This window comes from Dysidea avara, chromosome 8 (assembly GCF_963678975.1).
Source record: "Dysidea avara chromosome 8, odDysAvar1.4, whole genome shotgun sequence".
Lineage (NCBI taxonomy): Eukaryota > Metazoa > Porifera > Demospongiae > Dictyoceratida > Dysideidae > Dysidea > Dysidea avara.
This window is the reverse complement of record NC_089279.1, coordinates 36,401,378-36,426,475: the sequence shown is the minus strand read 5'-3', so window position 1 is coordinate 36,426,475 and position 25,098 is coordinate 36,401,378. Positions and strand designations below refer to the sequence as shown.

Sequence of the window (25,098 nt, the reverse complement as noted above, 5' to 3'; positions counted from 1 at the left end):
GCAGCACTATATACACCTGTAGAGAATTCAGCTACAAAAAAATCACCTACTGACACCTAGTATAGAGAGTTCAGCTATATACAAGTCATCCTGATTTTTTGTTTAAACTCATGACATTTGGCATAGCCATTCTTCCATGCCAGAGTACATACAACGACAAAGTACAAAACAAAGAACGCACACAAATAAATATAATAATGACAAACAAAAGGGTTGGACAAGCAAATATTCACATGCATTAACTATTATTAGTCAGGGACTAAGGCTTAATTAATGAGACAAACTCCCCGGCCATTCTTGTGGGGCACTTCAAATGGCAATTTATTCCACCAGCAGGTGACACTGTGTCAAGAAATATTTCTGTGTTCTAACCATGTGACAATGAAGAGTGTTAGCAAATATAATCATTACATCAAGTATTGTGGGTATGTGAGTAGCCAAGTATTATTGGAGGCTGCAGTTGCACCCTGTAGAGAGTGCAGCTATAACAACAAATCAAAGTCAATGCATATACTCTGTTGAACTCATAATATAACATATTCCAGCCAAGGGGATCAAACTTGCACCTCTCCTATGTATAGTAATTGTGAGTACTATTTGTGTGTGTTCACCAACACTATAGCTAGCTGCTTGTAACAGGATACCATAAGTACCACAAGGCTTGCAGCACTCATGGGTTCATGTTATCAGTCACACCTAGCTAATTACATGTGTGACATCTGACATTAACCAGTGCAGCAGCAGCAGTACCAGCAATGATGTATACAGACACCACAACAAAATATAGGTTTCATTTCCTCAATGATTCATGTGGACTCAGAGATAACATAATAGTCTATGTGACCTTGATAGTACTTAATGTGCAAAAATCTATCACACGCCCACCCACCCATACACATTATATATTCCAGTGGCCACATCAACTTAGTTATACTAGCCTGTGTTGGAAGGCCACACCATACAACATTGGTTTCCACTAGGGTAGGTAGCTAATATCAATTTATAGTGTAGGTCCTCTTGAGGCTCTTGTGGTGGTTCATTGGTACACTAGCTATAGGTTGATGGGGAAGTTACAAGTGTAACATGTATTTCTGTATAGTATATTACCCACATGAAGATTAACTTCCTGGACTTTCTCAAGCACTGACTCCCAAGTACAAATTACCGGATTTACAATAAGAGTTAGTTGCAAACCAATAATCTGCACTGTTTGCCACATAGAAAACTTGACCTCTAGTAGGGTCTTTAGTATGAACCATACAGTCTTCTAGGTCCACCTCCACCACTGGCCCTGAGTGATCTGCCATGATCATGAGTATAGAAAGGATGTGAGAATAGTCTTAGGGTTATATTTTCAAAATTCAGTCTCGGATGCCAAAATCAGGACACCTTGTTATTATTAGGACATGTGTCCATGGTCCCATTTGCATTAGTGTACACACATTTAGATCCCTGAAATAAGTACACCTCACTAATAAGGATGGTCCCAAGAAATCCAGAGATGAATTACACCTGGATATTTTTGAACAGTATACACTGGGTATAAAGTGAAAATCTGCACATTACTATTATTATACTGTACCACAATATAGAAACATACATAGCTGAAATATAAAAACATAAATATAATATACAATTTGAAATTTATGAAGATGTTTCTGCAGGAGAAGGCCACAGATAATTCCTGATATTGGTAAGGGAGTTTCTTATTCTTGATAATGGTGGGATTACTGAGTCCTTCACTGGAGCTATCACAGTCTCTTTAACATCATTACTAGTAACTTGACATTGTAGCCAGTCCAATCCTTCATACAACCCTTCCTCTTCTGTAATAGCACTACATGTCTGTACGTCTACAATTGGGGAAGAATACATCTTGTTAGCAAACTCTCTAAAGTATAGAAGAACCTCCATAATAAGGACTAACCAACAGGCAGACATTTTTACCATCGAAAGAACCAACAAAATGGAATATAAATTGTTGGTCTCAAAGTGTCCATTATAAGATGTTCTATATAATATTATCACTACTTCAAATACTCTAATAGAACACACACTACATTAGAAAACTTAATCTGTTCCATGTTTTAGTCATGTCTGACAAAAACTATGACATACTTACAAACTTGGTGTGCAGACTGCCCTACCTTTCCGGCAAATCCACTGCAAAAAATTGACCCATTATTTCTCTAGGGTGTTCATAAGATGCAGCGCAGTTACTTCACTACCACCGGTAATGTATCAAATGGTTAGCGGTGATCATCAAGGGTTTGAAATCACAACCTCTTACTACACAGTGGACGGCTTTTGGAAAGGAACAGTTGGACAAAAATTGAAACAATAATAGCTACATAACTTTTTTTTGTTAAACCTTGCTCCAAATTTTCAATGGCAAAACAAGTCATGCTTGTCTGAAGGCATCAGGCAGACAGTGTTAGTCAGTTAGTAGAAAAAATTTAAATTTCATAGCACTAAAATGATATTTGTCAATACTGTTTGTACCAGGAATAATATCAGAACCTTCTGTTATGTTATATATATTACTCCAATGTAGGAAATAGGTTATGCAATATGATGTAAGATGTATCACGTGTGATTATTAGTCTGATTGTGGCTTTTTCGTGTTGTGATCATAAAGGGTGCTGCGAGTAGTAGAACGCCTCATCTCACCGTTGTAACCGTCAACCTCGTTTTTCTAACCCTCATCGCTGATCCTTGGTGCCGGGTTGAGGCACCCCATCAGGTGATACCTTTGTTTTCAAGTGTTTTGTTTGTTCCCACCATTTTGTTCTCCAGATATCGCCCATGTCACAGTTGTCGTATGTTTTTCACCAAGGAGATCTTCCTAAGTTGGACCTAAAAATCGACTGCGGCTCTGACTTTTCAGCCTGGCAAACGCAGTGGGAATCGTACATGAGCCTGTCCGGACTTGGCGAAGAAACTGCTGTGAAGCAAGTACAAGCCTTGACATTATGTTTTTCATGCAAAACTCTTACCATAGTCAACAACCTTGGCCTCACCACCAAGGACCGTGGAAGTGTAACCTCCATTATTAGTGCCATCAAGAAGTACGTCGCTGGACACATTAATGAATCAGTGGAGTGACGGAATTTCCGTCGTAGAACACAGCAGCCTGGGGAGTCCTTAGATGATTTCCCTGTTTCTTTGAGAGAACTAGTGAAAACTTCCAACTTCTGCAATGATGCTTGCACACATAAGCTTACGTGACCAAATAATCAAAGGCCTCCTTGATGGTGACACTGTCGAATACCTTTTACAAGAAAAGGACCTCTCTCTACATAAAACAGTCCACATGTGTCAAGACCAAGAGGCAGCCAAGAAATAATGAGCTGCCGTACAGCAAGGACCTGGTCATCCCCACGAATCTGTTGCAGCTCTTAAGACACACCCACAGAAGAAGACATTTACACCACAACTTCTCTGTCCTGGTTGGGGGGCCCAACCACATCCAGCAGGTCACACACAATGCCCTGCATATCGTGTGTCATGTCATAATTGCAAGAAACTGGGTCACTTCTCCAGAGTCTGCCGTTCCAAACCCATACAACCTCATCCACTGCGGCCCTATACCTCTACTCTTCAATCTATTCAGCCCTATAGCTTCTTGTCTGAACAAGCAGGCCTGTCTAACATCCACCATGTCACATCTACTGACCCTGCACCCAAGCTAAAGATTGACATTACCACCCATAACGGTGCCACCACCACAGCTGTTCTTCCAGACTCGGGTGCAGATATTTCAGCAGCCGGTACTAGTATTCTCTCTCAGCTTAATGAGCACATTGACAACCTTTTACCTTCCTCTGCCATTCCCAAAGCTGCGAATGGAGCAGAGATGCATCCTGTTGGCAGGCTGCCAGTATGTTTCAAGATTGGCAACAAGGAACACCTTGATGACTTGCACATTTATCCTAATGTTACGGGCACACTGATGTCCTGGAAGACATGTAAAGAACTTGGAATCCTACCAAACTGCTATCCCAACCCAACCATTTCCAGCACTACTGTCAATTCTGTAGCCACCACCTCTCCAGCTGCTAATTTACCCCTTAACAAGCACTCTGCAGTTCAGGAGTTCCCCACCGTATTTGATGGTAACATTAACAGCATGGAGGGTGAAGAATTCCATATCTACCTTATTGATGATGCGAGACCATTCTGTGTTAACACCCCCAGGTCTATTCCATACGCTTACTGTGACAAGCTGAAAGCTGAACTTGACCTCTTACAATCACAGAACATCATCGCCCCTGTTATTGAAGCCACTGACTGGTGTGCCCCTATTGTCGTAGCACCCAAGAAGAATACTGATCGGATACGTATGTGTGTTGACCTCTCACACTTAAATAGATATGTAAAGAGAGAAAGGTACCAATCACCTACCCCAGCCGAGGCCATTGCTGACATATCTGCTTGCCAAGCTAAGTTTTTCACTGTTTTGGATGCTATCATCAATGTCCTCTTGATCAAGAAAGTCAGCTTCTCACCACGTTCATGACACCATTTGGCAGATTTAAGTACATGCATGCACCATATGTATATACTTAAATCCATATCTGAACATTATGATAGATGTATGTATGAAGCCTTCGAAGGTCTCTCCGGTTTCCGCCGCATAGTGGATGACATTGTTATCTATGACAGTGATGTCACACAACATGCTTCACTGTCCGAGAATTTCTACAAAGATGTGCTGAGAAAGATCACCCTGAACCTAGACAAGTACAAGTTCTGTGAGTCCTCAGTTACTTACTCAGGATTCCAGCTCTCTGCTACAGGTTACCAAGTAGACCACACTATTATAGATGCCATCTCGAAATTTCCAACTCCAACCAACCGTACAGATCTCCAATCCTTCTTTGGTTTAGATAATCAACTATCAGCTAGCACAAACACCATCTCCACACTACTCACACCACTGCACCCTTTGCTCAGTACAAAGAACGACTTCTAGTGGTCAGCCACCCACGACCAAGCATTTCAGACAGCCAAACAATCCCTTACTGATGCACCTGTGTTGTCATTTTTGACACGAGTAAACCCACTAGACTATGCACAGATGCTAGCCGCCAAGGCCTTGGATTCATACTACAACAGCAAGACAACTCCGGCACTTGGAGTTTGATTCAGGCAGGGTCTCGATTTCTCACCGATGCCGAATCTCGCTACACCATCATAGAGCTGGAAATGTTGGCCGTTGCTTGGGCTACCTTGAAGTGCCACTTGTTTCTAGCTGGACTACAACACTTTCAAGTTATCACCAATCACAATCCTCTTATCCCTATCCTTAACCATCACCGACTTGATGAAATAGAGAATCCACGTCTTTGGAGATTAAAGATTAAGCTGATGGCATACATTTCTATGACAGAATGGGTGAAAGGCACAAAGAATGATGCCCCAGATGCCCTGTCAAGGAACCCAGTGACAGACCCATCACCTGAAGATAGTCTTGCTGAGTTAGATACTCTTAGCCAACCAGCCCTGTCCATTACTCAGATATGAACTCTCACACAAACCGAACCACTACCATATCGCTTAGATGACCTCATAAAAAGTGCCAAGAAGACACAGAATATCAACAGCTCCAACATCTCATCTTACATGGATTTCCACCCCATCGTAATCAACTACCAGATGCTTGCAAACGATACTGGAACACTCGAGACAGCCTCACCATTGATGATGGCCTCATTGTTTATGGCTGTAGACTTCTTATTCCCACAAAACTACGACCTGTAATTTTGTCTCAACTTCATGAATCTCACCAGGGCACCGTAAGGACAAAACAACGTGCCCGTCTTTTCATGTACTGGCCAGGAATAGACAATGACATTGACAACACCATCCTGTCTTGTAAGCATTGTCAAGACCATCTCCCTAGCCATTCCAGAGAACCAATTGTTCAAAAGCCAAGAGCAGACCGCCCATTCCAGGAGATTGCAATAGATCTCTGCTCACACGTAAGTCACACCTACCTGATCATAGTTGATTTCCACACTGATTGGCCAGCTGTTATCCCTTTACACCCTAACACTACTACCTATACAGTCATTTCAGCTCTCCGGCAGTCCTTCTGCCGTACAGCTATACCTGACACTGTATGGTCTGATGGTGGACCACAGTTCACATCCAAGGCATTTTCTGACTTCTCAAAGTGCTGGGGTTTTCTACACAAACTTTCCTCACCAAGATACCCCCAGAGTAATGGCAAAGTTGAAGCTACTGTCAAGTCCATGAAGAAACTACTTCAAAACTCATGGAATGGCAGAGCCCTAGATGATGAAAAATTTTGTCGATCATTGCTACAATACCACAATACACCCAGTAGAAAGGATGGCTTGTCACCAGCTCAGAAACTATTCGGCCACCCTGTGCAAGATATCCTACCAGCCCATAGGCGGTCCTTCCTACCACAGTGGCAGCGACCAGCTCAAGAGGCTACACAGCAGGCTGAAGACACTTCCAAATCATCTGCAGCCTACTACAATCTCCACACTCACAACCTGCCAGACATTCGTGTTGGGTCACATGTTGCAGTACAAAATCTTCAGTCTCGACTTTGGGACATTTATGGGATAGTAACAGAGATTGGTCCACACCGTAGATATTATATCAAGACAACAGGTGGCAGAGTTCTAGTCTGCAATAGATGCTTCCTATGCCGTCATGTCCCAACCTCAGTACCCAATGGACTTGGACCTTGCAAACCCATGAACTCCACCACATCTGGAGCTTCTCATACTCAACGCAGATCTACTTGGGACAAACGCCCCACCAGAAGGCTGATTGAGGATCCAAACTGGACTTAAGTGACCCAATTGACTAATTATAATTATTATATAGCTTAGTTAGCAATTGATATTTTTTTTGCTTTGATTAGGACTGCTTTTGATTTGTGTAGCATTTGTTTTGTAATTTTATTCCCCTACAAATGCTTGAAAAGGGGGAGATGTAGGAATAGGTTATGCAATATGATGTAAGATGTATCACGTGTGATTATTAGTCTGATTGTGGCTTCCTTGTGTTGTGATCATACACCCAACACACATAATTATCATGGATTTCACAGCTAGTGGTGTGGCATGGTAACTTTCTTTGCCGCACAACACACGTCTTGATGTATAAAATTGCTATCTACTTTAAGTTTAAAGGACTTCAGGGATTCGCTTTATTTTTGTGCAAAAAAATTTTCCATGATAAAAATTTTCGTGTAAAATATTTTCGTATGATTTACGTGAATAACTGTTCTATTAGAGTAGTTCAATCTTAAGTAAAAATTTTCGTCTAGGAAATATTTGTACAAGCTTTTGCATATGAAAATTGTTTTACAACAGATTACAGTAGCTATTATGTAAATATTTAACCAGGTGGCAGTGTAACAATAGTTGTTAAGGAAACACTATTCCTCAGATGAAGTCTATAATGTGAATTAGACTGGTAAAGTAGTAACTTGTTTTATTAGAGTACACAATCAGTTGCATAATGGAAATACTTACGATAAGAACGCTGCAACCCTTCAAGTTTCAAGTGACATTTAATCTCATCAGCATTCATAGCAGTGGAGACATCTTGTTTGTTAGCAAACACCAGTAATGGAACAGTCTCCTTCAAGTCTTTATCCTCCAGCATTCGATGTAGCTCATCATGACATTCACTAACCCTGTCTCTGTCTGTACTGTCCATGACAAATATTATACCATCACAATTCACTGTGTAGTGCCTCCAGAGTGCTCTCTACAAGAGTGGGTATGTATTTAGGTAATTCAGTAAATACAAGTTCCCTTACAATTCCACTTCTGCCACTGACATCCCAAGTAGTGAAGTTCACTCCCTTGTATTCCACTGTTTCCACATTGAAACCTGTGTAGGGAGACCACCAGTTAACCTGTATAGTGTGGACATGTTGGGACCACTGGTAACGTACTTAGCATTAAGGACCTACAAGTAGGCTGACCGACACTGTGGTACCTGATATAAAAATCTGACACCGCACAACAATTCACAAAATTATAGGAACAAAGTTTTAGTGCTATACAGTCACTTTTAGGGAACAAGGGGATACCCCTCTTCACCCCTTCTCAACCAATTAAATAATGATAGCAAAATAAAAGAATAATTATGCTTCTTCTCAACAAATTAAAGCTAAAAGAAAAATTAGTTCTGGCTGGCAAGTCAAGAAGGATACAACCTTGTTATTTTATGCTATGAGTTTCCACGTAGTAAAGATCCTCTCATATCCTCTGACTGGTATGAGAATAGCACACATGCAAGCTTTGGATGGGAAACAGGGAATATATTTGGAGTGGCCTAAGCAAAGCTAATCAGCTTTTGGAGATGCCACTACCTAAACATGAATACTAATATGTAAAAATGGTCCCAAGTTTAGTTGTGGGAAGCCAAACTGGAAGAAATAATAGTTATACAGGTACACTGTGGAGTCTATGAACTTAATAAACCTGAAGGCCTGAATCTGTAGTGCACGAGCGAAGCGAGGGTGCTACGAAGGGCCTGAGGATTTCATAGACTCCACATTGTGCCCATATAACTGCTTTAGACTCTATTTTACATTACACTCAGATTACTTACCTTGTCCACGGCTGTTTCTGCTGTTGGCTTGGCAAAAGAAGCTGGTTTTCTTGCAATAATACTAGCGCCATGGCAACTATACATGCTCACGTGACAAAATAAGTACCCTCGTTACATCACTGCATGTGAAAAAGGCATACTGATTGGATAAACCTAGATTTTGAGCATATGTTATATTGTGCCTGAAGGCGTGGAGTATATTAGAAAACAAGGTGGAGTATATGAGATTTATTACCTACCCAAAAAGCCTGAATATTAAAGGGAATCTGACTAGAGTATATACATAAGCATCCACACCCTTGTGTTCCCCAGGCTAGATGTAATGTCCTTGCCTACTATCCCCAATGAAAAAAGTGCTAGACAAAACTGAAAATGCACAAGCAGTTGATCAGAATTGAAGTTGGAATGGTAGCTTGAGGTGCTTCACAGGCTCGGTGATTATGGCAGCACAGAATAGATGCACCATATATGGTAAAAGATGGACAAAGGAGAATAGTACAGTATGTACGTGTTGAGCTGAATCCTCAAAAACATTTAATAACTCATGGATGCAAATACACACGATCTTGAAATTTGGCTCATTTGTAGTATTGCTTGACCCGCTAAAATTATTTCACATTTTTTGTTCAAATGTCTGACATAATATTTACGGCCAATCAAATTTTCACAATATATTTCCTTTGGGGAAGCCATATAAGCACAGTGTCCATTACAGCCATTCACTGAACTTTTTACGGAGCCAAACCGTACGTGTCTGTTGTTGACACCTTTGCTGTTACCACTAATCATCTGATTGGCTGAAATGTTAACTCTGTTGAGAAAAAATCCACTTTAAATTTTAGCTGTTTTTCAGGATTCAGCTCAATTTGTACATACTTTAGTAGTAGTCATGTGTGTGGGCGTGTCCCCAATCTAAGTATAAACACACAGCGGAATACAACACAGGTTGATCTTCGGGTTGGTCGTGCAGTAGTGTTAAAGACTTACCAATAGTAGGTATTGTAGTAACAATATCGCCCAACTTCAGTTTGTACAATATCGTGGTCTTGCCCGCAGCGTCTAGTCCTTGTTTTTAATAAAAAGACTTAACAACTGAACGTTTTAAATATAACTACATCACTAACCACACATCAGTATACGAACATCTTTGTTACTTTTGTACCAGGAAAACTTGCTCAGCAGTCCTCCCATTGTGACTGAGGCGTCTTTACAAAACAATTAGCGCGGGCCCCACAATGAATCATAAAAATTATTCTTCCATAGACTACTCAGCTTACAAAATCCAAACAAAAACTTACTTATGCAAAAACATCAACATAGCTACACAATGTCAAGTAATACATGCAAGGTCCAGCTGCAACATTAATATAACTATAGATCAGGAGATGGTAAATGATGGAAAAGTGTAAATGTATGTCATGGTTAGACATGTTCTGAGGTCATTCCACCACATCGATGCACTAAAATGCAACAACTTCTGTGTGAAGGACATTGCACATCTTGGAGGACAATGAGGTCCAACACAACAGGAGAGTCCAGTGAGATGCTATGAGGATGACAATATTTACAACACATAGCACAAAGTAAACAATATTTTTCATTTGGGAGGTAAATGAGCAACCAACCAAGAGAATGACATATGATTGTACTTGTGAAGTGACATTGTAATGCAGATAGCCCAGTTTTGGAGGTACTGTAATGCTGGAGAGAATATTGAGCGCTAAACAGGTAGTGCATAATCCATATGAGATAGAACAAGGGACAACATTTTAATAGCTAATGATAGCTAGACTCTGACAATGGGAATTATATCTACAATATTATTGCAGTATAGAAAAAATACACAACTTGGAGCATACAATATAAATTACGGTTTGAAATTTATGATAGGAGAAGGCCACAGGTAGTTCTGGAGGGAGTTTCTCACTGGTGGGATTACTGAGTCCTTCACTGGATCTATTATAGTCATTTTACATCAATCGGTTACTTGACATCGTAGCCAGTCCAGTCCTTCATATAACCCTTTGTCTTCTCTAGCAGCACTGCATGTCTGTACATCTACATGAGGTGAGTGTCATGTTGTGAAAGGTCAAATACTCTTATACAACACACACACACACACACACACACACACACACACACACACACACACACACACACACTATGTGACATGAGCAAATTCCCCCATAATTTAAATAAATTTCAATGTTATTTATTGTCATTCATAACAAGATACAAAAAGGTCTATGCCTGCTGAGGATGGCTGCCCTCAACCAAATATACATTACTGATGAAGTACATTAAAATCCTTATTTACAACTTCGTAGTTTGCTACACTGCTTCTCTGAATACTGTGACTGCTCTATTAGAGTATCTTGATCTTTTTACAATTCACAATCAGAAAATCCCAAGGGGGGGGCTCCAGCCCCCCTTACTCATCCGGGTTGCTATACCTATGTTATTATCATTAGAGCCGGGATTTGTCCAGGTATGTTGTACATCCACAACAGCCAAATGATTTATAATACAAGTCTCACCAGAAGCTCATAAGATCTGGAGTTCCATCCATCCATGAACTTCCAGTATTATGGTATTTAGCCAGTGTATTTGATTGATAAAGTGGTGATTGTTATATTAGAGTATACAAACAGCTACAAACCTTATGGAAACACTTACGATAAGGATGCTGCAACCCTTCTAGCTTCAAGTGACATTTAATCTCATTAGCATTCATAGCAGTGGAGACATCTTGTTTGTTAGCAAACACCAGTAATGGAGCAGTATCCTTCAAGTTTTCATCTTCCAGCAGTTGATGTAGCTCATCATGACATTCACTAACCCTGTCTCTGTCTGTACTGTCAACAACAAATATTATACCATCACAGTTAGCTGTGTAGTGTCTCCAGAGTGTTCTCTACAAGAGTCAGCATGTATATTTCAGTATTTTATAATACACACTCCTTACAACTTCACTTCCACCCTTGACATCCCAAGTAACAAAGTTCACTCCTTTGTATTCAACAATGTCCGGATTGAAGCCTGTACAAGGACCACAAGTTACTATGGAACTATGGCTATATAGTATGAATATTTTAGTTGTGGTGTCTAATACAACAGTCAAGTGCTTATAATTAAACAAGTACAGTCAATTAGAGATCATAGAAATAAAAAAAATTATGAATTGCCTATATATAGCCATGACTGAAGTAAGGATTAGTATATCTTTGATGATAGTGCAACGTGTTGGTTCACAGTAGCATATGATGGCTTCTCTAAATTTGTAATGGAAATCATCTGTGTTTCTTGTCAAACTGTTCTTCATTTGTATATGCAGTGTAATGAGCTGAAAATGAAACATAATGACCACTTCACTTTTCAGACAGTAACTGATAATTGGGGCACACATTCTTACAGTAACATTATGTCCAGTGCTGTACATTTTTTGTTTTGATGCAGTATACAGTCATAATAATGTTAAAAGGTAACTCCATGATGCATACATCTTATGTACTGTGGCTAGTTATAACTGGAATCAGGAATGGAATGACCAAATTTTAGTGCGCGCTGTTTAGCTCCTTAGTCATGTAGATGCATAATTATTATTATGTTTAATTGTACTTTACTATTAATTTACTTATTATTATTACTGGGCAGGCAGTGTTTACTGATTACACCCAGGGGAAAGAAAATTACAAGGAGGAGGGGAATTGACAAGGAGAGACCATAATGTACAGTTAGCTATATACAAATAACTACCTCAAAACTGACTGTGACATATGGTTATGAAGATTGAAATACTCTAACAGAGCAGTCGGATATTAAGCAGTCACTAACTGCTTCAGTTATAGTTAACAGTATTTTTGGCTTAAAACTAGCTACTGTAGTTATGCCAAAGAATACTTGGGTTCGATCATCTGGCTTAGGCATACTAATGAACTAGCTATAGTTTGAATACTGAACCAATCATCCAGCTGATTATGCCCAGAGGATTATGCATGTAATGTACAATAAAATAAAATAATTACTGACTTGGTTAGTACATAAATGTATATTTCTTTATTAAGAATAGAAGAGCTGGCCCTAATGGCACACCCATGCATTCACCACACTGTAACTCTAAGATGTTCTATTTAAAAGGTTTCTACACCTACAGAACTAAAACAACAGAACTATACAGCTAGGACAAAGGAAGAGAGAAATGAAAAGGGGGTTTAGACAGCCCTAAGGCATCCCTCCTCCAGTGCTAGGTCAACTGAGGCTGGAACATGACCCTTAAAAACAATGTCAGTTTACACAATAAAGTTAAACATGTATATAATATATATAATACATAATGTCATACATCAATACTTGGTAAAAATGTTAGATCACAGAAATATCACATCAGGGGGATGACTGGAGGAGGAACAACAACCCCTGATGCACATGATGGCAGATTGCAACAGGGAAAAACCATGGCGGCAACGGAACCAGCTCATCACATTACAACATGGAGTTTCCTAGTTAATACTGTTTTTGCAAGTGAGTTGGAGCCAATAACTTGTGGAGAAGGTCATTCCATTCTCTTATTGCTCTAGCTAACTGTTCGTGTAGGGATCAATGTGAAGTGGTAGCTAGGATTAATGATGATGTGACCATAATAGTGGACTCGGTTTTGTCCATCGATAAGATCTTCTTTGAATCATTTCTCCTAGAGGTCTAGTAGCTAATATAATCATTATGGTGGGGATCCTACACACACGCAAGTATTAGCAATACTATGCGAACACTACAACTAAATTATATGCAGTACAGGAGACAATTAAGTACAGGAAGTAGCCAAGTACTGCTACACTAGTGACTGCTTAATTAAAGAATATTACACTTATAACTGATTGCTCTATTAGAGTAATTCGATCATAAACACAAACATGGTGTCTATAAGTTTTAATACACGTAAAGTACAATAAACACACGCAGCTGCATGACTGAAACAAGCTAAATAACAAGAGTTTGGTCATTTCGTTCCATTCCACTCCTGACTCTGGTAATTATAACTTGCCATGTACCACCTATCAGGCTGAAGCGACTTCTAGCAGTGAAAAAGTCAAACCCATAGCCTTAACTATCATTGAGTTATACTTGTCTGCAAAGCATTAGTTAGTTTATTTATTTATTTATTTTATTAAGGCTTTACAGCACAAGTACTGAAGGTCTGTAGGACACCTGGTTCTACAGCCTCTTGAAAGTTGTTACAGAAAGTGTGTTTGAAAAGGTGGGAAAAGGAGAAAAAATCCATGTATGGAGCTGAAATGTTCACCATCGTGTTTGCCACGAATAGGGGAATCATTTACTGGGTAAGTTTGCCCTTTTATCACTTTTCTTCACTGCATACAAAGGCAAAATTCATTTAAAAAATAAAAAATCAATTGCGTATGATCACTTTGACATGACACAAACAAATACTCATAACTTGCGTGCCTTTGGGTCTACTGCAATGAAACAAAGATTTTCCAACTCCTCTTGGGTAGACAAATAAGATGATATTCAGGTTTTTATTGTTAGTCCCTACCTTCACTAAGAAAGAAGTTTTATTATTGACTAATCGGCTGGCAGACTCCTGTAAGCGTTCGAGCATTAATTGGATGGCTGCAGGTTCAAGGCTGCCTAGGTCCAGTTGTCACTCCGTTTGTAAGCTACAACCATTTTTTAGTAAGTGCCTGTAATTATTTTCCCTATACTTGCTGTACAGATTGATTTTTCTGTTGTTGCTACTTTGTAGGGCTGTAACTTTGAAGTTATTGGCATGTGAGGCTGAAACTTGGCCGGTTGGTACACTTGGCTAAGTAGATTATAAATATTTAATAAACAGGAATTTGAAAAATGCGTAATTGTGTCAAGTTTTTGCAGATTCAGTCACATTTTTTGGAAGCATTACATAGCACTGAAGGCACTTTCAGGCTTAGTCATACTTAGCCAATACAGTGTCAAGGTGATATGAAAGTATCATGTTTTCTGGTTAATATTTTTGTTGAGGAAGTGTAAACCTCCATGATAGGGTCCGCAATCCAAAAAATCAACCTTTACAAACTGATCCCCCTACCATTGTGGAATGTTCATTGTAGTATCCCATTGCTAGGTCCACCATGAAACTGGAGGCATGATTGCTGTCACCACAGAAATATCGTTTTTAATATCTCACGAGAAGAATACTTTTTTTTTTAAATTTCATGCTCCACGCAAATGAGCATATGAAACTTACCACCTAGCCAGATCATATCCAGAGTTGCTGTAGTTGATAAGTATTCATGATTTGCTGGGTGCCTGTTGCTCTCTTTCAAAAGGAAAAAAAAAAGAAATACAAATTTTTGATTTCAAACTGCCCTACCACCTAGGGCAAGAGAAGCCAACTCTTCCTAATAGTGTTTTGATAAGGTTGCATACATAGTCTGTCTATGCTGTTAGTCTGGAAAAGATCTGGGACTTCTTACCATCTGGGTCAAACATTTCTGCAGCAATAAAGAATTATACCACATTTTTTAGCCATTTCCAGTGCTTCTGCAGCCACAACAGTAGTCAATTATTGAGTGCTAAAAGATGTCCCTGGACATTTGGTACCAGTGGTTGTCAATTGTTATTTCATCCACAACTTCCATGCATCGTTCTAATCTCTGCACCATGGGAGGCAGCAAAATTGTCCAAATTTGACTCACCTCTCATGCTCCACAGCAGCTTCAAATCTTTACTAGATCACCCTACAACACCATCATGTTGCAAAATATCCCAAAACATATCAAATAAAGCACAAAATCTCATTTTCAATTCAAGCTGGATGGAGAGCTGCTGGTATACTGTATGATATGAAATCACCGGTCCTTTGTGTGGAGCATGAAGTTTAAAAGTAAACTTTGCGTCTTGTGCGACAAGTAAAAGTTGATTTTTAGAATGCGGATCCTATCCATGATCTCTAAGCATGGTACTACCATACTGTATGATAATAACCTTCTGGCCACATCAGCTTTTGCTGCACCTAGGACAGGAACAAGCTATTTATATAATATTGATGGCCTAATGGAGGTCTCACTGGCTGGCTGTTGGCTCCTCAGGTGCTTGCCTAGCTGTATCAAGTCACTGCCTGATTTTTGCTGTGCAGTTTTAGATATATATATATATATATTTGTGACTCCTTGATATACGTGGCTTTCATGTGGCCTCCTCAGTGGCAGATCTCTCTGCCATGGGATATACATACTACAGCACTCAGCTTTGCCACGCCCTCAAGCCATGGTGCAATATTTACATACCCATTTTATCATAACTATAGTTAGGCCATTCCAAATAAATTCTGTTTCCCGTCCACTGCCTACATCTGGTTACTGTCGGCTCCGTTATTCCGTATTCTTCCATTATTTTCCAGGTAATCTTGCCGAGGGGTCCGACACGAAGACCTTAGATTCAATATTTGAGCAGGGATTTTGGATTTTGACCAGGATTTAATGTATTTCAAATAAATTGAAATACATTGAAATAAACCACTAGAATTGTGCAAAGTGTTTAATTACAGAATAGCAATGCAAAATCTACTAAATTTGAAGAATTCTGAATTATATTTTGGCTTTTTCTTTGTTTAACATTATGAATATTCTATTAAAATAGTTTCAACTGCTGTAGTTGACTGTTCTATTAGAGTATCTCGATCTTGCACAAAGAATAAACGGAGAATTGAGGAATAGAATACAAAAATGTACGGAATTTCAGGAAAATTAAGGATTTAAAGATTTGTTCAGCCTTAGAGATTTAAAGGATTTTATCCAAGATTTAAGGATTTGAATCCTGCTTAATACTAGATTCCATGCGTGTCGGACCCCTCGAATCTTGCATACTGTACAAGTTCAGTGTCAGCAGTGCTATCAAGCCGTGGGCACAAATTCAGGCAACTTAAAAAGGAAGGTACAAGCATGGTTTATGTAGCTTTTCATGGTTGTGCCAGACAAAGCTGCCAAGCTTATAATGGAATAACTCGTGGAATAATGGAAATGGATAGCCCCCCCCGCATGCAAATAGACTATGCCCAAGGACAGGAAACAGAATTTATTTTGGAGTGGCCTTATGCATCTACAAACGTACCAAAGGTAGGCATTTTAGTAACAAATTCGCCAAATTTCAGTCTGTACAGTATCGTGGTCTTTCCTGCCGCGTCTAGTCCTTTGAAACACGTACAGTACGTACACTTAATAATAACCGTCGTTCTACTTCGCTAACCACACATCAGTATACGAACATCTTTGTTACTTCTGTACCAGGACAGCTTGCTCACCAGTCCTCCCATTGATGGTTGGTCGTGTGGGGGCGGAAATCCGTATTATGAGAACTCCGTATATCTACGGGTATTTTCATATTGGAGTCCATATAGCTGCCGTAGTACGTAGCTATGCCGGGGCACGTGTGTGCTTCAGTAAGGGATAATTTGCTACTGTGACTGAGAGCACAGGATTAGCTTATAATTAGCCCAACCCAACCAGATATACAATGATAGTAATTTTATTTTAATATATAGCTAGAGAGGTTAATCTATGGTTACAGTACTTGCACAGGTGCAGTTTTATCTACATGAGTTACTGAAATAACAAAAACACAATTGTCATAAATAGTTGCAGTGTACCGGCTCTGAGACATTTTCCGTAATAAAGAGTGTAGTCAGTTTTAAACTGTACTCTCCTTTTCTACAAAAAAAGGAGCAATGCTACTCTGCAGAGAAGTTATCTAGGTAGTGTATTCAACCTCTCAAGAACATTATCAATTGATGGTCGGGTAGTTGGTTGTTGCCTAACACATTCACTGATCAACTGGTGGTGTTGTGGAAACTGTCTACCTACTGTCTCTAACAACTTATCCACCTTTTGGAAAGGAAATGTCTTAGTTAGCATTTCTAGTAGTACAACTCCATAACTGTACACGTCCAGTTTAGTCGAGTGCTGACGCTGGTCATTAACCTCAGGAGCAGCATAAGCAGCAGCTCCAGAACTAACTCTACTAGCAGTTAATTGCTGTAATCTAGCACAACCAAAGTCAGCAAGCTTAGCTAGCCATTGTTGATTAGGGTAATCTCTCATTAATAACACATTAGCACTGTTCACATCACCATGAATTATTGGGTGAGGTAGCCAGCTGTGTAGGAACAACAGTGCCCTAGCAACGTCAATGCTTACCCCAAAGATGTGGTGATTGTCAATGTAATTATTAGTGAGTGCCTTGCGAAGAGACACGTCCATTAGTTCCATCAACATCACTGGATTGTCATCAAGAGTAGCACCCAGGAAGGTGACGATATTTTGATGCTGACAGAGGAGACACATCTCCATCTCTTTCTTAAACAACTCTCTAGTTTCTGGAGTACTGATGAGACTGTGCAGACACTTGGCTGCCACAGTAGCTCCTCTGAACTTGGCTCTGTGTAGTGTGGCCCAAGCTCCTCTGTCAATCTCCTCTCTAATTTCTATCTCATCACAGGACACCAGCCACATCCTACTGGTCACTACCATATTATAGAGGCTGGTGATCTGATGTTGTAGAGTAACGAATTGATCTTGTAGCATCACATGTTGTCTCTGTAACTGATGTAGTTGACCCTTCACTTCAGCAAGCTCTTCACGAACCCCAGGCTCAATGATGTCTACTGGCTCCACTAAAACACGTAATTCATGTCAGCTATTTGTACTCTAGCTATGCATGTTACCTGTGCTGGGGATGGTCAGTCTGTCGTCAACCTGTAATCCTGACAGTGATACAAACACACCCTTTCCCTTTGGTGATGAGAAATATAACACTCCATTGAAAGTGCCATCACCAGCCCAGTCTACTTCCTCTTCCTACACAACCAAACAATATCACATCACTATTATTACTAACACTGACCAGTTCTACTCCAGCCATTGGATCATTGTTCAACCGTCCTATCCATTGCACTACTCCATACAAAGGAGGATCACCATATTTTACTCTACTGCCTATTACCACAGCCGCTGGTCCATCTGATTCTGGTGGTAGGTCATCATAGGAAGAAGTGACTTGATCTCCAACAGATATAACAGTATCCAAGGATGATGTGTTGTTAACAGCTGGAGTTGTGTTACTAGCTGTTTCACAGTCTGTAAGTGTGTAGTGTTGCTGTGAAGGAGATCTCATCATTAGATGAGAGGAGACATGACTTGTAGCCTGGTGATCATGTGATGCAGTGGGGAAGTACCCTATATTGGCTGAGTTGCTAGGTGATGAATAATAGGTAAGATGTTGGGATGGGATAACTTCAGCTGGGGGGTCATATTGACAAAGATGATGGACACTGTGGTAAGAGTTGTGTCGATCGTAGGAATGAGTATTGGTAGGGTCAGAGTCACCTCGATCAAGTGTGTGATGTGGTGAAGATGATTGTGACATTGAGTATGGCTGAGGATGAGCATGTTCTGTTGCTGCCACTGACTGTGATCTTGTCATCTTTCTTCCACTCTTCATGTCATCTAAAATCTTCCTCTGCCTCACTGGATCCAACATGGTTTCATCAATTTCAGCATCATCTTGTAATTGTAGTTTTTGTTTAGATTGTTGAATTCTTTTCCGTCGAATTCCACTCTCAACAATCCCTCTCTCAAGTTTGTCATCATCTTCCACAGGTGCTGTACCATACTGGTTAGCAATTTCATTTATAACACAATAGGATGGGAGGAATAGCTTGGAGTGGTCACTAGCTGTTGTAAACAAGTGGTGATCCATTTCCTTCAAATTAGCTTCAAACTTGCTACAGTCTACAATTTTATCCTGTAAAATGACAAATTTAAGCTAGCGTGAGGGTGCAATATTGTTACTTGTAAAAGGGTAAGGGTGCAGTGATCAATATGATCATTGTTTCCTCAACTAAACACGCAAGTGATGCAACACAGAAACACATTGCTACAGTCTTCCAGTGGTATTTGAGAAAATGTCAGTAAGGACATAGGAAACCCATGCACATGTGTAGCTACATAAATCATTCATTGTTATTCAACTATCCCTCTAGGGACCTGCAGGGAGGCAACAAGTTAGCCTGAAGCACAGGGAGTCAGCAGCATGAACCTGAAAACTATGCTGAATGCGGAAAAAATCCCAGACCAGGCAGTGACTTGATCCACAGACAGCTTGTAGTCTAGGCAAGTGCCAGAGGAGCCACACAGCCTGGGATCCAGGATTTCCTCTGCATTCAGTCAGTACTTAACAATTGTGACTTCTCGTTTTTCATTAGGGTTTATCATTGTTCAACTATCTCTCAACCGTCCTATCGTAAATGATAAGAAATATGTAATTATTTGCAGATTCCAGCTTCACACTTGATGATCAGGACACTTTTGGCCAATCCCAAAGTGTCTTTAATACACAGGTTTCATTGTATAGCAATTTTATACATGACACCTGACTGCTAGATTAGAATACATGAATGCTCTATTAAAGTACCATATATGTACAAATTTTCAAAGGATTTTGGCTATCTGCAAAATTTTCATCCTTGAACATTAAGCATTGTGACCAGCTGAGCGAAAACTGGTTGTTTTTGCAAAATTCTATGTTGCTATAAAACAAACTGGGTAAAATACACATGCTAAATAAAAATTATGCACATTTTAATTGCTTTGGTATGTACTGAAACAAAGCTCAAATCAACAAACCTATACACCACCAGATTCTCCTGTTCATGATGAGTAAGAAAATCTTTGTTGCGTGTTTGTACAGTGTACGGCACGTGAGTTATGGACACTTTTTATGATGCGGTAGACATTAACCATCATCATTTCATTGTTGGAATGACCTTCTTCTTTGTCCACACGGAGATGTACAGGAAAAACACTATAATTATTATATTGATCGATGTTCCAGTTCATGGTGAACAGACTGCCCAGTCTTCATAGCTTGTTTCAGTCATGATCGATTAAATAAGTGTCTAATTTATTTGCTGTACAAATCGAGTTTATTCCTGTTCCAAACGTCTAGCACTATAACTCCAAGGCCATTCATCACAAAAAGCTGAAACTTTGGCTGTCCACTCCTTTGTTATTATGGATAACAGAGAAGCAATTAAATGGAATTTGAGGAATGTGCAAAAACAGCCGGTTTTACTTGCGACAAGAGGCCATAGTCATATCTTTGATATCAAAATGATATTTCAAAACTTACAATGCATGCAGTGATTCCCGTTAGAGAACATGTTGTGGTTGCTATGTTAGCTAACACGAGCATTGTCAACTGTTCTATAATGTGTATTTGTAAGTTGTACACCAACTGCAATGAGTTTGGAATGGAAAACATGGTAAGGCATTCCTAAGTGCTAAAGGGTACCTATTTAACTCAACCTGAGAATTCAAAGTTTATGAGGTTCACATAACCTAGGTATATTAAACATGCATGGGGCTTGAGACAATGTTATGGATGGTTTAATTATGCTACCGTGCTTCTTTTGTTTTATTCTTTTACTCAGGCAAGATGTGACCTTTTCTAGTTTTTAAACTGAAGAAGAAATACCAAGGTTCTTCATATCACTGTACACAAGTTCACAACATACACCTGGACATGTATGGTACATTTGTCATTTCATACCATTTCAATTCCATACACTGGTTGTTCTGTTCTATCTTCACCGATCCATCGAACAGTTCCCTTCACCTCTAGACCATCAACATCATAACATGTCACCCTGTCCCCTAACTGCTTTACTCTACTAATATCACTTCTCTTTAGTGGTCTGGTGTCTGCCAGTTGGTCCATGGCAACAAACATTCCACAATTTATGGCACACTTGAAGTATCGGTGACCCCATAACATGCCATGACCACACCCTTCACCTTTACGCTCCTATAGAGTATATACAGATACAATGTCACCATGGTAACAACTATAAACTAACCAATAACTCAAGGCCAAATCTTATCCCGACTGCTTCTTCTACATTGCCAATATAACGGACTACAGCTTTGCAGTATGTTTGGTCTGGCATTAACACAAACACGTCACGTCCAGTACGTAGCCCCTTAACCCAGTTCAATTTGTTTATCATCAAGTATCTGGTGACACAATCTTCCACACCCAGCAATAACTCCTTCTGGTGCTCACTAATAGGAAGGACTTCATCTCCATATAATGTACACCACACAGTGGGGTTTGTTATGTCCTTATAATTTAGTGGCTGTGGCTTATCAGTAGCTAATCTTGTTGACCTTATACCACCAGCTTCTTGCACTAGGCTACCCTTAAACACTTTGATCTTCACAGGAGTGTTTTCTGCTTGTGATTTCTCTGAGTTACTACTGTCATATCCATCACAGTCCACTAAAGTGATGGCCCATTTGGGTTGCTGCTGCTGCTGACTAGCTGTAACTTCGCCTGTAAATAGCCAACTTTATTTACAACTTGCTACTGAACATTATCAATATAATACATGTATAAATATACATATACTAGTGTTATAAATATTTGGCAGGATGTGGAGGGAAGCAAAATAACTATAAGGGTAGCAATATAGTTGGTACTATACCCTGGGCACCAAAGTCTCTATATCAAATACATCAGCTAAATTGTGCTATAGTAACAAGTGCATCATGTAATGGTAGACAGAGCAGAAATCACCTCACTAACCTCCATCTCCAAGTACTTACCACCAACGGGGATGGTTCTAGCAATTTCTGGAGTTTCCAATAATATTTTAGATATTAGATCTCATGCTGTCAGATGCTGAAAAGGTTCAATATTGCAAAGATTGATGAAATTTGGTAGCTAATTTCAGAGACATATTGTTTCCATTGCAGTTAATACTAAAACATTACCTGACTGTTATCACAACCATTTTCACTTAAGTTACGGTTCAGAATAGTACTAACATAATAAATATCATGTGAAAAACTAAACTTAGATACAGGCTTAGATAAAAGTTTATATCTGATTCATAGGGGATCTCCCTGATTTATTTTAAATTTTGAAGCCTCTTATGTTCCAAGTAGTATATAAATCCAAAGGGGTTTCCTGAAACTCTGAAAACTTCTCCTAGGTATGCCCCTGTAATTATACTCCATCCAATAACAGTACTATAGTAATGTGGCCAGGATGTATAGCTAATTGAGTAATCTCACAAATATTGACAAAGCTATGTCATTATATAGTTAACAAAAGGCCACTGGTAAGCAGATCTCAAAGATAGTGGTAATAAATTCATTTGTGCTACAGCTCCTTGAGCAATCAAGTTATAGTTACATAACTTACAAGTTTTATTTGTGAATAATAATTGTTGAATACTTTGTTGAAAACTGGCAGACAAAGAACTGTTGCCATGTACATCTCAGATTACTATTTTATTTGCATAACAATATGCCATTCAATAGCTCTTACTTACTCTTGGCAATTCGTATTACAGAACTAACAAAAAAATACTATGTGAGGTTACTTGGTAGAGTAAAGCAGACCAGAAGTACATCTTTTAAACTTGTTTGTTATTACAAAGGTAACGCTTAATAGATATACAGTAAACAGCCCTGTAATTACCACCCAGACCATGCTAGCTATGTGAATTTGTGTATAGCACACTGACATGTGAGCTGGCACCCTTACAAGAATAGTTTTCTCTGTCTGTAAAGAAAATCACAAAATAATAGAAGAATATGGAATAATGGAACATTTTAGTGTTGACAGTAAACAGACGCAGGTGGTCGATGGGAAACCCCCTTACCTTATAAAAGAGACAAAAATATCTACAACAGTGTAAGCAGCATAGTCTCACTTTCTCCTGGATAGTTGAAACTCTCTAACAGATAAGCACTATTGATAAGTGCATACTGTGGGCAAGACCCTTTCTGAAAGACTACAGGATATAGGATGCAATAACAGAATACAACCCATCCAAGTGATTTGATTTTTATTTTAACCTCATGTTAGTCGGCAAAAGTCATTCTTCCCTACCAGAGTACACACACAACAATAAACACAGTACAAAACACACCACTAGGCAACTACGTTACACATGTAAACAAAACACTCTCCATCTGAGTGGTTTTCATGGTGAAATCCAAGTCGTGCATCATAATCACGCGAGTATTAATCGATCCCCACAATCGATTTTGGCCGCAACATCTATATAATCACTGCCCAGTTGTAGTCCGGCTACATTTCGTATGTAGCCTGGCTAAATACAAAAAGCAGCCCAGTTACATATGAAATGTAGCCCGGACGGCTCCTTGGATTTGAGGTGTGAAAGTGTTAAATAAAGTAATATAATTATATATATTTGGATTTTGTACATACTGTATATACAAAATACAGCTTATTTAAGTAAAAGTTCTTGACAGAGGACATAAATTCATCATAACATAGATAATATACCTACTGACACTATGATCATAATGACAAGTAACATGTAAAATGCTGTCCTTGCAACATGTATGATAACTATTTTGTGGTCCAAATAAGATTGGTGGATCGAGAACCAAGCATGGCTTATTGTTTATATTGTGATAGTAACGAAATATGTGAGGGACCAGACTCTGAGCAGTTTACAAGGGGCCACACCCTTTACTGGATCCCGCTCCATGATTGAAGGGGTTCTCCCTAACCTTTTCTTCTAAAAGTTCATCACCTAGGGAAGCCCCCAAAGTATTAAGATCTGGTCCCCTCCATTCCCCTTATAGCGAGTGTGTAGCCGTGAAATACCAACACTATGTAACCCTTGATATAAACAGTCGTTTATAACGGTATTATCTATACAAGATGGCGAGACACTGAGTGTATCAGTTACCGTATCGTCTGGGTCCAGCTGAGAATTCTGTTGTCATCGTCTACCAGTACTGACATAAACTTCTACACACCCGCCTTTGGACAGTGATCGCGATTATACTCCATAACTGTTCCGGAGATTATCCGGATAACACCACTTTATTTAGGAATTCAGTAAAATCCATATATGGAGATGACTTCCGAGCACTCACAACATTTGGAAGTGTGGTTGATGTGTTAGTCCCGTATACGCGTAACGTGACATGACTGAGGAATAGATCAGTTGAAGAAGAGTGTCACTGGTAGGGTGTTAGAAATAAAATAATGTGAATATACAGCTACCAGTACTCCACTACTGAAGGATCTTCATAGCCTAATAACTCCACAATATGCAGCTCATTGGAGAATGACAGGAACACTACTGGGTCTGCCCAGTGGAACACTTGACATCATAAAACTGTAAAATGTTATAATCGTGATAAAGCAAGGCCTTGTTATGATGTTGTGTTGGAGGAGTGGCTCCCTCTGCTAGTTGGGAGATGTTGTTTAAAATTTATCGAGTGACCTGCAGTGTCCAGTGATCAAGCTCCTGTAAAGGTGACTAGCTATATATATTGTGTGTGTATACAGCACGCGTAGGTAAACAATAATACATGTATTATTGTCTTCACTAGCTATAGTGACCTCCAAGCCTGACATGGACAAGTCAATGGACCATTGACTTGTCCA

The 25,098-nt window shown here is 39.5% G+C and overlaps 3 protein-coding genes across 3 annotated transcripts; all 3 read right to left on the bottom strand.

Annotated features, from left to right (window-relative positions):
• Positions 1 to 1,534: 1,534 nt before the first annotated feature.
• On the bottom strand, positions 1,535 to 9,846 carry LOC136264035 (uncharacterized). The gene is made up of 5 exons (XM_066058718.1): positions 9,735 to 9,846; positions 9,598 to 9,675; positions 7,811 to 7,884; positions 7,521 to 7,758; positions 1,535 to 1,853 (listed from the first exon to the last, which is right to left on the bottom strand). The coding sequence occupies exons 1-5, from the start codon at positions 9,799 to 9,801 to the stop codon at positions 1,645 to 1,647; spliced, it is 666 nt and encodes a 221-aa protein (XP_065914790.1). The 5' UTR covers positions 9,802 to 9,846; the 3' UTR covers positions 1,535 to 1,644.
• A 558-nt stretch (positions 9,847 to 10,404) lies between these two features.
• LOC136264037 (uncharacterized) lies at positions 10,405 to 16,960 on the bottom strand. The gene is made up of 5 exons (XM_066058721.1): positions 16,852 to 16,960; positions 16,717 to 16,794; positions 11,576 to 11,649; positions 11,287 to 11,524; positions 10,405 to 10,668 (listed from the first exon to the last, which is right to left on the bottom strand). Exons 1-5 carry the CDS (start codon positions 16,916 to 16,918, stop codon positions 10,586 to 10,588), a joined length of 540 nt encoding a protein of 179 aa, XP_065914793.1. The 5' UTR covers positions 16,919 to 16,960; the 3' UTR covers positions 10,405 to 10,585.
• Positions 16,961 to 17,125: 165 nt separating this feature from the next.
• On the bottom strand, positions 17,126 to 24,529 carry LOC136263732 (uncharacterized). Its single transcript, XM_066058365.1, has 6 exons — positions 24,392 to 24,529; positions 21,518 to 21,993; positions 21,211 to 21,465; positions 18,505 to 19,404; positions 18,326 to 18,458; positions 17,126 to 18,274 (listed from the first exon to the last, which is right to left on the bottom strand). Exons 1-6 carry the CDS (start codon positions 24,426 to 24,428, stop codon positions 17,349 to 17,351), a joined length of 2,727 nt encoding a protein of 908 aa, XP_065914437.1. The 5' UTR covers positions 24,429 to 24,529; the 3' UTR covers positions 17,126 to 17,348.
• Between the last annotated feature and the right edge of the window lie 569 nt (positions 24,530 to 25,098).